The sequence below is a fragment of the Panthera tigris genome, chromosome A1 (genome assembly GCF_018350195.1).
Source record: "Panthera tigris isolate Pti1 chromosome A1, P.tigris_Pti1_mat1.1, whole genome shotgun sequence".
NCBI classification, from domain to species: domain Eukaryota; kingdom Metazoa; phylum Chordata; class Mammalia; order Carnivora; family Felidae; genus Panthera; species Panthera tigris.
Genome location: NC_056660.1, coordinates 108994948 through 109007407, shown reverse-complemented (window position 1 = coordinate 109007407; position 12460 = coordinate 108994948). Strand labels below are relative to the sequence as shown.

Genomic DNA, 12460 nt, shown 5'->3' with positions numbered 1-12460 from the left:
TCAGTCCAAATGTCACGAGAAACAATTTTAATGATGGTAGAACCTCTCAGACATTCAAAATCCTAGACATAAAGCTCCTCTGAAAGGACAGATTTTTGCACTGACTTAGTTGAAACCAGAAATAAACAGCTGCCCGAGGACTTGCTTCTAAGGCAAAATCTTGACTATTTAAAAATTTTAATGTTTTTATTTTTGAGAGCAAGAGAGTGTGAGTGAGGATGAGTGGGGGAGGGGCAGAGAGGGAGACACAGAATCAGAAGCAGGCTCCAGGCTCTGAGCTGTCGGCACAGAGCCCGACGCGGGGCTTAAACCCACAAACTGTGAAATCATGACCTGAGCTGAAGTCGGACACTTAGCAGACTAAGCCACCCAGGCGCCCCAAAATCTTGACTATTTTTAATGAACATAAGAACCTAGAGAGCTAACACTACATGTCACAATCTCTGAGCACTGATCAATGTTCTTCTTAATCCTGTAGAATTTCTCCACATATTTAGAACGCCCTAAGAGCTCCACAAAATCCTCATCGTGAGTGATTACCAGAAGCTGGAAGTTACGCTGCTGCGAGCGACTCTTTATTATCCTGAAACAATATATTGAGAACCTTTTATTACTGAAGAGCATAAATAATCCTCTCCTTTATATGAAAAAGACACTGAGAACCTTGTCAGACACAGGACAACCCTGGAGGAAACTGGAGAGGGGGAGCTGGACCCAGACCTTCAGCCCAGCCAGGTAGGAGTCCCATGTCTGATCCAGACAGTGAGGGTGATGGAGTGACTCTTCCTCTAGGTCTGACTCAGGGACTGATGAGAATACATGATCTAGTTTCTTCCAGAACACAAAGTTGTTCTTATTAAAACAGGCAGAAATGTTTTACTAAATTTTCCTTAATATCTGAGCTGCTCAACTTTAGGAGTCTTATTCCTTTGTCTGGGGTTTTCCTGACCTGTTACTAATTATCTCTGGAAGAAAAAAAAAAACAAAAAACAAAAAACCAACTACAGGCAAGGGAAATTACATATGCAAGCCCAGCTGCCTTCTTAGGAGCTGGGTCTACTTAGAATTCTGCCACCACCAGTCACTAGATGCATCATTAGTATGACACACAAGAGGCCTGAGTGGGTGTACTGGGAACATTTTTGCTCATTATATGCTGAGGTAACTAGCTATGAGACTGAAATCAGACTTTTTAACTAACCATTTGTTTATCGCTTACCCGTGGCTGAATGCACTGAGCTTTGAAAAGTATTAGCCCTTATGTGCTGGTCATGCAGGACGACTGAGAGGTGGCTGAGAAAGGTGCCCCATTCCTGCTAGTGTCTCTGCCAGAAAGAATCTATCTTGAGCCAGAGTACCCAAAATAGCTTCTCTAGTTTGGGAAAAGTGGGTTTCCTCTGCCAGCACAGGAGGGGCTGCCCATTCCTGGGGTCTGCACCCACCACACATGAATGTGGCAAAAGCTGTGTGCAAGTTTACTTTCTAGATTCTACATAACCACTATTATACTTTTTGAATAGGAGCTGTCATTCCTCATAAAACTGGGGAGATCGGCCAAAATCCACTATTAGCACCCAGAAATGTTTTAAGCAGGGCATGCTAACTCCTCTACATGACCTGTGGGCACCTGTGGTGGGTTTACAGAGAAAGCAAACCAAGCCAGGAAACCCTTCAGCACACCTGGGGAGATTGCAGGATGTGTCTGGGGCTGCTGTTCACCACCTAGTTCTTTTTAAGCATCTGAAGAATTACTATCAAAGGTAAAGCCTAACGTCTGACACCAACTAGCTTTCCCAAGGAAGACACATGCAGAGAAGGTTTTCACCACAGAACTCTACGTTACTTTCTAAGTGTAATATATATTACTATCATAGCCTGCCCCCAAATTTGAGATACTTACTCAACGAGAGCATGTGCAAGAGATTCAATATTTTCTCTGTCAAGATTTGTTGTTGGCTCATCCAAGGCAAGGATGCCACAGTTCAAGCAGAATGTTTCAGCCAGGGCCAGACGAATGATGAGTGAGGCTAATACCTGGAAGAAAGCACCAGAGCTGAGCTGTACCACACAGACCTCTTTCTCATTCACGTTAGGAAAACATGCACACCTGGCCTAATGTCTTTATAAGGGAAGGGAGCAATGTCATTGGGTCAGTGACTTTAGGTGAATTGTTGCTCTTTTATTTGGGAGAGCCTGGCCCTGTGACCAGACTCTTAAACCCTTCCAGAAAGTGAACCATCAGGTATGTTGTATTTCAGCCTGTCATCTGCATTACTGTTTATCTGTAACTAATCATTTTAGTTAACTGTATAAGATTAACAACCTCTCACCCACTCTTTTTCTGAGTTACTTTTAAATCTGTATGTTCTGGGGTCCCAGAGGGGCACCAGGTATTGTGTTCTAACCTACACTTAAATGTCTGTGTTTATAATTCTGAGGGAACCAAGACAGAAAGAATATTCCCGTGTCAGTGTATTAGGAGTACAGAAGTACGGTTTTATTTAAGCTAAACTATAGGACATCCAAGGAACTGAAACTCTGAGCACTTTCCCAGTTAGTAGAAACCTAATACTAAAACCCTCAGCCCCAGCTGAAGCCATCTGAGGGCACAAAGGACACAGAATTAAGCATAACAGAGTATCCACTACTTTTTCATGAGCTGTCCATATCCCCTCCCCTTGAATCTATGAATAAAGGAGCATCAGTGAGTGAGTTGTGATTTCAGAGCAGTTTACAGCTTCTCTTTGATGTCCAGGGAAGGCTAGAAGACTGCAGAAGCCAGGATCATAGCTTGGCCCTTTGGGGAAGACACTTCCTTCCTGTATTTGAACGCTAATACAGCCCCCACCTGCAACCCTACATATTAAGAGTCTAAATGATGTTCCTGGCCAACCTTTACCAAAGTTTTTGTCTTCTCCCCCAACCCAACACCAAGGAAGCAATTACTGCTAATTTTTATAATTTAGAGTATCTATAGGAAATCTACTTTGTTTAGAAAATAATTTTCAAAGCATTTTCAATACAAAGGGACATGTTACAAATTCTGTATTTTCTTATTCATAATAACCACTGAAAACCACCAAAGCAAGTAGGAATACTGGTTATAGATCACAAAGTTGTCATTTTTGCAGACTATGATTAAGATAATAATCTGCATATGCCTTAAATTGGTATCAGCTGGGCTGACAGTACATATACACAGGATTATCTTCAAGCAAAAATAGAAAACTGTTTATGAAAATACTTTATATAATGTGAGCACCCATTTCTAGAATTTTAAGATTTTTTAAAGAAAATCAGGGGTCTGGAATTTTTATCCCATAAATCTGCTTCTAATCTAAAGAGTAAGCTCAAGCATCCATGACATCTTGGTTGTAAACCTATGTGCACTGAAAGGACCCAGCCTTGTTCCCCAAGGATGAAGGTCCAATTTTCCTGATTCCTTAAAGCTTTATTCCTCTGATTTGGTCTGTGCTCCCTATCCAACAACACAGGCTGTCCTCTCAGAGCCTCATCTAGAGCCAGATGGCCTGACCCAGCAGCTGAGTCTAGGCAGTGGGGGGAGAAGGGATGCAGGGGCAGCTATGGGTGTCAAGGCCTCTGTTCTAACAGGCGCTTCTCTTAACATTGTTCTAAAGTAATCTCTACATCCAACATGGGGCTCAAACCACAAGATCAAAAGTCAGATGCTTTTCTGACTGAGCCAGCCAGGTGCTCCTGGCAAGAACCCTTCTTTTAGAGGGTCTGCAGGTCCAAAGGCTAGGTGGGGGCAGGGACGCAGTCCTGTGATGGGGCTGCTTTTCAATGAGACTTATTTTAATGCCTCATGTGGCTCAACCTGGGATGTGGTTTGGTGAACGCCCCTCCCCCACTTCTGACTGCTCTGAAATCAGGATGCATTCTTGCAGTTAAAACTGCATTCTTTCTTTCTTGGTGGCACATAAAACAGGTATGTCTTACAATTGATTACACAAGTAACTTTATTCTCATAAGGAGAGTTATGAAGCAATGAATGGTTCTCCGTTAGGCTGATCACGTGAGGACTTCTCAGACCCTTCTCCTGAAAGATTATCTAATGTTGCAGGAAATGCTGGTTAAAACTGGAAGAGGGTAACGGGTAGCTGAGTCTGGCTAACTTTATGTGGCAACAAGGAGTGCTGTGAGGGTCTTCTCACCATATTCCCCAGCAGCTCTGGGTGCTTTCACTGCACAGACACTAGTTTCTGTCAGTTACCTGTGGGCTTCCTAGGGGCTTGAGATACCTGCCTTCTGTCCAGCACTGCATCGTCCTCGCATATCCAAGGCTGTGTCTCCCTTCAGCATCACCACTCGGTAGTTATAATTCCGCCTTTTATCAGAGGCTGATACATTTTCATCGGCATCAGACCGAATTTCTATGTATTCAATATCTGACACAAAAAGAAGATTTCAGAGCAACCTATACTCTGTAGCCTTTTGTCATCTGCAAATATCAAGTAAGCCTAAGAAGCAACGTGACATTACCATTAAAAGTGGTTGGGAGGGTTCATGAGGAGGAAGCAACCCAGATGTCTCAACCCTCAGTCTCTGCTCTGCCTTGCTTAGTTCCCCTATTAAAAGAGTTTCCTCCTGCTGGTTTTCTTCTTATCACATTTCAGCTTATCCCTATCTACACTTCAACAGAAGTCTATTAGGTCATCAGTTAAATATAATATGTACCATAGCCAAATATGTAAGTCTCGTCAGGGTTTGGAATAGAAAACTTTGCATTTTCTTTCCTTGTTACAAGATATTGTCAAGATAAGAATTCTTAGAAAATCTCTTTGAGATGTTCACAAAGGGGTCCAGGAGGTAATACTGGCATGATGAGAGATAATATGTGCAAAAAGCCAGGGACGGGGCTTTGGAAAAGATCCGGGATAAACCATGTAAATTACCTTGTCCACGATAGGTACTTCGCCAAAGGTCACGAATAATTTTGTTGATTTCTTCCATTTTCATACTGTGAAATTTCATGATTGCTCTGGAAAAAGAAGCCACTGATACTTAAAAGGAAAAATAGTATAATGATAACACTACATGTAATAGTATATATTAAAAGTATATGAAATACATAATGTATATACCATAAGTATCATAATAATCTCCTGAAATAACAAATTACTTCCAATGATAAAAGGAGAATACAGTAAGAGCGAGAAAAAATAGAACAAAAACACTGCTGCTTAGTTACAAATGAATACAGCCAGGGATGTGCCCAGTGCTCCAGAGTCCTTACCTCTTTCCATTTTCACTCTCTCTAACAGGACAAATACTCTCAGATATTGACATTCTGTGAAAATTTCAGAAATTTTGGTAGACTTTTTCTTGGGCTTACTGGAAGGATTATAGCCACTGTAGCCTACCAGTTACAGGAAGACCTGCTGATTAAATGGATGGCAGGGAGTTAAAGACAGCAGGTGAGTTGTACAGGGGTCCCCTAGTCTTTGGGGACATATGCGCAAGTCTGGAACTGCTGCCTTTTTTCTCTTCTGTTACTCTTCAGGTTTTGCAGAAAGTGAGCCTCTTAAGGTGCTTTAATGCCTCAGATCTGTGAGAATTTTACCAACCAGAAAGTATGGTTCAGAGAGAGCGACTTAGAGGCTTAAACTGAGGTGAACCTCAAAGCTTTTATTTTCCCTTCCTAGTTGAGGATTAAGAAATTCCAACTCCAAATATGTGCATTCATTTCCATTTGGCCTGTCAGGCTCCCCACCCCCACCCCACAACACTTAAAAAACTAGTACTTTCTAAATACTAAAAAGAGGCAAAGCAATGTTTGTAGAAAGAAAAGTAGACTGTTAATAACTAACTTTGTTCTTACTATAGTCACCTTTCACCAAAAAGCCCTCATGTTCTTTGGAAAAGGTTTTATGAGCTAATAAATGTTGCATCAGTGACAAAAAGGCAAACATCATGGCCATGACCATACAGAGGATGTGAGGCGGACTTACTTCCATTTGCAAGCCTCTTATCTGATATATACAAAAAAAGAAACTGAACGTAATGCTACTACCTCTGCAGAATCATTTCATGATCTTTGGTTCACCAGCAAGAGAGAGAGAAATGACTCAACATAAATACATTTTAAATATCAGATGAAGGATTTTGAAGTAATAAAGACTGGAAAAAACCATATTGTGCTTGTTGATGAGAATGCAGCACGTCTCCATTTTCTACTTTATACATCTGTCTCGGCCTGACATTTTACACTCCTTTCAAAAGGACTGAGCAAAACCTAAGTATTTGTCAAACAAACAATAAAACCCCTCGAGAATGTTCTTGGAACCAATCATGTAATCCATAGCTCTTTACATATTACAATCCTGATTTTTCATACACATTTTTAAAAAGGTCATTTTTCCATTCAACCGAAAGATCTTTCATAACCTTAGTCAGCTTTCCCAAGGTGGACAGCCAGCTCCAGGTGGGGCAGGGGTGTCCAAGGTGCACACAGCCTCCGCCATGGACTCCTTGTACGACAGAGGTGGCGCATCCTGGCCTGTGTAGGGTCCGCTGAGAAACAGCACTGCAAGCAGCTCAAGTCCTGAGGGAAATCTAGACTCACCAAGGGGTGTGTCACACCAAGTTGATGCCTACTGCTGTTGACTAGGCCATCATTAGCTTAGCTTTGTATCATCTCTCTCCAGTATGGAGTTTATAGCCCCACTGTGCAATAGCAGGGGATGATTAAGGTAAACGACATTCAACCCACTTGAGGGATAACAGTGATATTAGTGGTTACTACTAAAGAACATTTACCTTATGTGAAGCAAAATTATGGTAAATAGGGGCTCCCCGGGTGGCTCAGTTAAGGGTCCAACCTCAGCTCAGGTCATGCTCTCATGGCTCATGAGTTTGAGCCCCACGTTGGGCTCTGTGCTGACAACTCAGAGCCTGGAGCCTGGTTCAGATTCTGTGTCTCCCTCTCTCTCTGCCCTTCCCCCACCCCCTCAAAAATAAACATTAAAAAAGAAATTAAAAAAAATTATGGTAAACAATCATAGGTCATTTAATCCTTACAAATATACTGGGAGTTAGCTTTGGTTATCTCTGTTTTACCATTAAGAAAACTGATACTGTAATAATAAATTTTCTGAAATAGAAATTGATCCCACTTACAACAGCATCGAAACCAATAAAGTCATTAGGAATAAATCTAACCAAGGAGATGAAAGATATCTACTCTGAAAACTCTAAGACACTGATAAAAGAAATAGAAGAAGACACAAATACATGGAAAAATATTCCATGTTCACTGATTGGAAGAATCAGTATTGTTAAAATATCAATACTACCAAAAGCCATCTATAAATTGAGCATAATCCCTATCAAAAGTTCAACGGCATATTTTACAAAATTAGAGAAAACACTCCTAAAATTTATATAGAACCACAGAAGACTCTTGAATAGCCAAAGAAATCCTGGAAAGATGAACAAAAAGCAAGAGGCATCACACTTTGATTTCAAGCTACAGTCTTCAAAACATTATTGGCATAAAAATAGACAAACAGATCAAAAGAACAGAATCCTGAGCCCAGAAACAAACCCAAGCATAAACACTCAACTAAAATTTGCCACGGGAGCCAAGAATACTCAATGGAGAAGGCAAGTCTCTTCCAATAGTGCTGGGATTACTGGGTATTAACATGGAAAAGAATGAAACTGGACTCCTATGTTACACCACTCAAAAACTGATTCAAGGGGTGCCAGGGGACTCAGTTGGTTAAGCTTCCAACTTAGGCTCAGGTCATGATCTCATGGTTCGTGAGTTTGAGCCCCCTGTCAGGCTCTGTGCTGACAGCTCAGAGCCTGGAGCCTGCTTCAAATCTTGTGTCTCCCTCTCTCTGCTCCTCCCCCAACTGCTCGCTCTCTCTCAAAAATAAATTAAAAAATTAAAAAAAAATTAACTTTTCAAAATGGAGTAAAGATTTTCATTTAAAGTATAAGACCTAACACGATGAAACTCCTAGAGGAAAACATAGGAAGTGAGTTCTTTGATGTGATGTTTTTGGAAATTATAGAATGGCTAAAGAAATCATCAATAAAATGAAAAGACAACCTACAAAATGGGCAAAATACTGGCAAACCCTGTATCTGATAAGGGGTTAATATCCAAAATCCATACAGAACTCCTATAATTCAACAGCAAAAAAAGAAAAAAAAAGAAAAAAAAAAGGTGACCCTTGAACAACACAGAGGTTGGGGTGCCAAACTGCCACACAAAATCCATGGATAACTTTTGACCCTCCTCCTCCCAAAACCCAACCACTAATAGCTTATTGTTGACCAGAAGAGGCCTTACCCATAACACAAACAGCCAATTAAATGCTAGCATGGATTTGGAGAAAAAGGAACCCTTGTCCACTGATAGTAGGACTATAAGCAGGTGCAGCCATTATGGTAAACATTATGAAGGTTCCTAAAAAAATTAAAAATAGAATTTCCACAGGATCTAGCAATTTCCACATCCACAGTAGATGAAAACACTATGTCAAAGAGATTATCTGCATCCCCATGTTCAAAGCAACATTTTTTTTATATGAAATTTATTGTCAAATTAGTTTCCATACAACACCCAGTGCTCATCCCAAAAGATGCCCTCTTCAATGCCCATCACCTACCCTCCCCTCCCTCCCACCCCCCATCAACTTTTAGTTTGTTCTTAGTTTTTAAGAGTCTCTTATGCAAAGCAACATTTTTAAAAGAAATGTTTATTTTGAGATAGGGAGAAGGTGTGCAGGTGCTCATGAACAGGGGAGGAACAGAGAGAAAAGAGAGAGAATCCCAAACAGGCTCCACGCTGCCAGCACAGAGCCTGATGCAGAGCTGGATCTCACATATATGAAATCATGACCTGAGCTGAAATCAAGCTGGATACTTAACCAAATGAGCCACCCAGGCACCCCCACAGCATTATTTACAATAGCCATGACACAGAAACAACCTATGTGCCTGTGGATGGATGGATGCATGAAGATGTGTGGTATATATTATATATATTCAATGGATTATTACTCAGCCATTAAAAAAATGAGGAAATCCTACCATTTAGGACGTATGGATGGTCCCTACAGATATGCTAAATAAAATTAAGTCAGAGAAAGAGAACACTATATGATCTCACTTATATGTGGGATCTGCACAAAAACACCAAATTCACAGAAAAAGGGATCAGATTTGTGGTCACCAGATGTGAAAAGTGGGAGGAGGGAGAATTGGGAGGAAGATGGTCAAAAGATATAAATTTCCTTGGGGCGTCTGGGTGGCTCAGTTGGTTAAGCATCCAACTCTTGATTTTGGCTCAGGTCATCATCTCACAGTTGTGAGATCAAGTCCCTTGTCAGGTCCTGCTGGGGGTAGAGCCCACTAGAGATTCTCTCTCTCCCTCTGCCCCTCCCCCGCTAGGCATGCTCTCTTAAAAAAAAAAAAAAAGTACAAATTTCCAGTTATAGGTAAGTACTAAGTATGAAAGGTACACCATGATGACCACAACTAACACTACCATATGATACAGAAGACAGATGTTAAGGAAGTAGATCCTAACAGTTGTCATCACAAGGAGAATTTTCTCCCCCTTTCTTTTTATTGTATCTGTATGAGACAATGGATGTTAGCTAAACCCACTGTGGTAAACATTTCACAGTATTATGTAAATCAAACCATCAGGGTGTACATCTTAAACTTACACAGTGATGTATGCCAATTATTTCTTGGTAACACTAAAAAAACCCTGAGGTTTGATGAAATTAGTAACTTGGTCCCAATTAGAGAAAATTGGTTAGGATGTTAATAGCCTTTGAATATCATAATTAAAATTAAAAAGGCAGTCAAAATGCCATCTTTAAAGCCACCAGGCTCAGATAGTTTTATGAATAAATGTTAGCTCCCAAGTATATAAAGTATTACACACCAAGGAAAGATAGAAGAAAAAAAAGGAAAAAAAGTACAGGCCTATTTTGCTTATGAATACTATTTTGCTTTATGAATACATAAAGTCAAATTTAGTAGTAAAGTATTAAAAAGACCAAGTAGTATCATGGTATCAGTGGTATCATGACCAAGTAGCATTTATCCCAAGTAAGACTTGTACAACAGGAAAAATAATTTAAGATAAGTCATGGCAGGGCACGTGGGTGGCTCAGTCTCTTGAGCATCTGACTTCGGCTCAGGTCACGATCTCATGGTTCTTGAGTTCGAACCCTGCATCGGGCTCTCTGCTGTCAGCACAGAGACTGCTTCAGATTCTCTGTCCCCCTCTCTTTGCCCCTCCCCCACTTGCTCTCTATCAAAAATAAACATTTAAAATATATATAAAGGAGTACTTCCAAAGAACAACAAAAAGATGCCTCTTATGGCTACTCTCCAATAATGTTCTAGAGATCCCTAGCAATTCAGTAAGACAATAAAAAGAAAGGCATAAATGAGGGGGGAAAACTTGTCATTGTTTCTGTGGGTGATATAACTGTGCACTTAGAAAATCTAAAAAATGAGGGGTGGCTGGGTGGCTCAGTTTGTTAAGTGTCTAACTCTTGATTTCAGCTCAGGTCATGCATGATCTCCTGGTTTGTGAATTTGAGCCCAGAGTTGGGCTCGACACTGACAGTACTCAGCCTGCTTGGGATTTTCTTTTCCTTTCTCTCTGCCCCTCCTGTGCTTGCACCCTCTTTCTCTCAAATAAACTTAAAAAAAAAAAAAAAAGGGAAAATCTAAAAAATCAACTGAAAAACTACTAAGACTAACAAGGTGGTCAGAAATAAACATAAAAAAAATATTAGTATTATTATGTAGTAAGCAAAATCCAATAGGAAGCATAATAGAAAAGAAGATCCTATTCACAGTGGTAATAAAAACTATGAAATACCTACCAAGAAATCTAACAAAATGATACAGGATCTAGAGGGAAAAGCTATAAAACAGAACAAACCCTACAATAAAACAAGAACTGATTAAGTAGGAGAAACTTACTATGCAGTGCGTAAGAGATTTAATATTACAAACATGTCCATTCTCAAGTAATCCACTGAACCAAATACAATCCAAATAGAACTCCCAACATGATTAAAAAAAATTAATGAAATATATAAAATGACTCTAAAGTTTGGATCGCAGACATAATGTAAAAGAATAAAATCAAAGTACTAGGACAGGAATCAAGATGAAACAAACCCAAATACATGGAGAACGTTAGTTTATAACTGTTATTTCAAGTCAGTGGGAAAAGTTTCAATAGTAGGGGAAGGAGGGAAAAATTATATCACTATCTTTATTAAACCTCAAAATCCAAATAAAGGATTAAAAGTTAAATAAAACTATCAGAAGAAAACAGTTTTATAATTTAGAACTGGAAAGTCTTTAAAAAATTGTTTTTAATGTTTATTTATTTTGAGAGACAGACAGACACGCAGGGAGGGACAGAGAGAGAGAGAGAGAGAGAGAGAGAGAGAGAGAGAGAGAGAGAATCCAAGCAGGCTCCACACTGTCAGCACAGAGCCTGATGTGGGGCTCAAACTCACGAACCATGAGACCATGACCTGAGCTGCAATCAAGAGTCAGCTGCTCAACCAACTGAACCACACCCGAGACTGGGAATTCTTTCCAAGGGAGAAGCTATAAATAAGAAGACTAAAGGTTTGCCTACCTAAAAATTAAATGTCACAAATAATACCATAAAGTTAACGGTAAAATGACAAACTGGGAGTAACTACTTGCAATGTACGTGAAAACGATTACCATCCAAAATCTATAAAAACGTGGTACAAATCACTATGAAAAACATAACCTAATAGTAATCTGGTAAACAGATTTATGAACAGGCAATTCTAAGAAAAGAAATACAAATAGCCTACATATGAAATGACATTTAACCTCACTAGTAAATAAGGAAATGTAAACTCAAGTGAGAATGTTTTTGTACAGTGGATTGGCAGAAAGTAAAAAGGCTGATAATATGAAATGCAGTCGTGGAGAAATGGGCACTTTCACACACTACTAGTAGAAACATAAATTTTGTGTTTTTCAAAGGTGATTTGGCACTAACAAGTTAAAAATACATATATACTCTCTGTCCCATTAACTCTGTTTCTAAGAAGCTTTCTTTCTGGTACATCTGCCCAAGTGTGCAAAGACATACACTATAGCATTATCTGTAGTATCAAACATTTAAAAGCTTCCTTATATGTCCAGATCAAGTAGGTAACATCCATTTTATAGAGTGTTATGCAGCCATTAAAAATAACAAGGTACTTATATATCTGAATATAAAAGATTTTCATCACGTTAAGTGACGTAAAAGAAAAATACCTACAGTGTGATACTATTCACATACACAAAGATCTATTTCTGTGTATATAACATGCAAAAAGCCCTGTGAGGGAAATGAAAATATGTCACCAGAGTAATAATACTTAAGTACCCAATAAAGGTCAGTCACTGTCATGGA

General features: G+C 39.6%; 1 protein-coding gene across 1 annotated transcript in view; it reads right to left on the bottom strand.

Annotated features, from left to right (window-relative positions):
• Positions 1 to 381: 381 nt before the first annotated feature.
• Positions 382 to 12460, bottom strand: part of RAD50 (RAD50 double strand break repair protein) — a 95390-nt gene continuing 83311 nt past the window's right edge. Inside the window, exons 22-25 of the mRNA XM_007087770.3 lie at positions 4917 to 5002; positions 4267 to 4409; positions 1901 to 2034; positions 382 to 583 (exon numbers count right to left, since the gene is read on the bottom strand). Of these exons, the coding sequence (XP_007087832.1) occupies positions 397 to 583; positions 1901 to 2034; positions 4267 to 4409; positions 4917 to 5002 (550 nt within the window). The 3' untranslated portion in view covers positions 382 to 396. The remainder of the gene's footprint in view (positions 584 to 1900; positions 2035 to 4266; positions 4410 to 4916; positions 5003 to 12460) is intronic.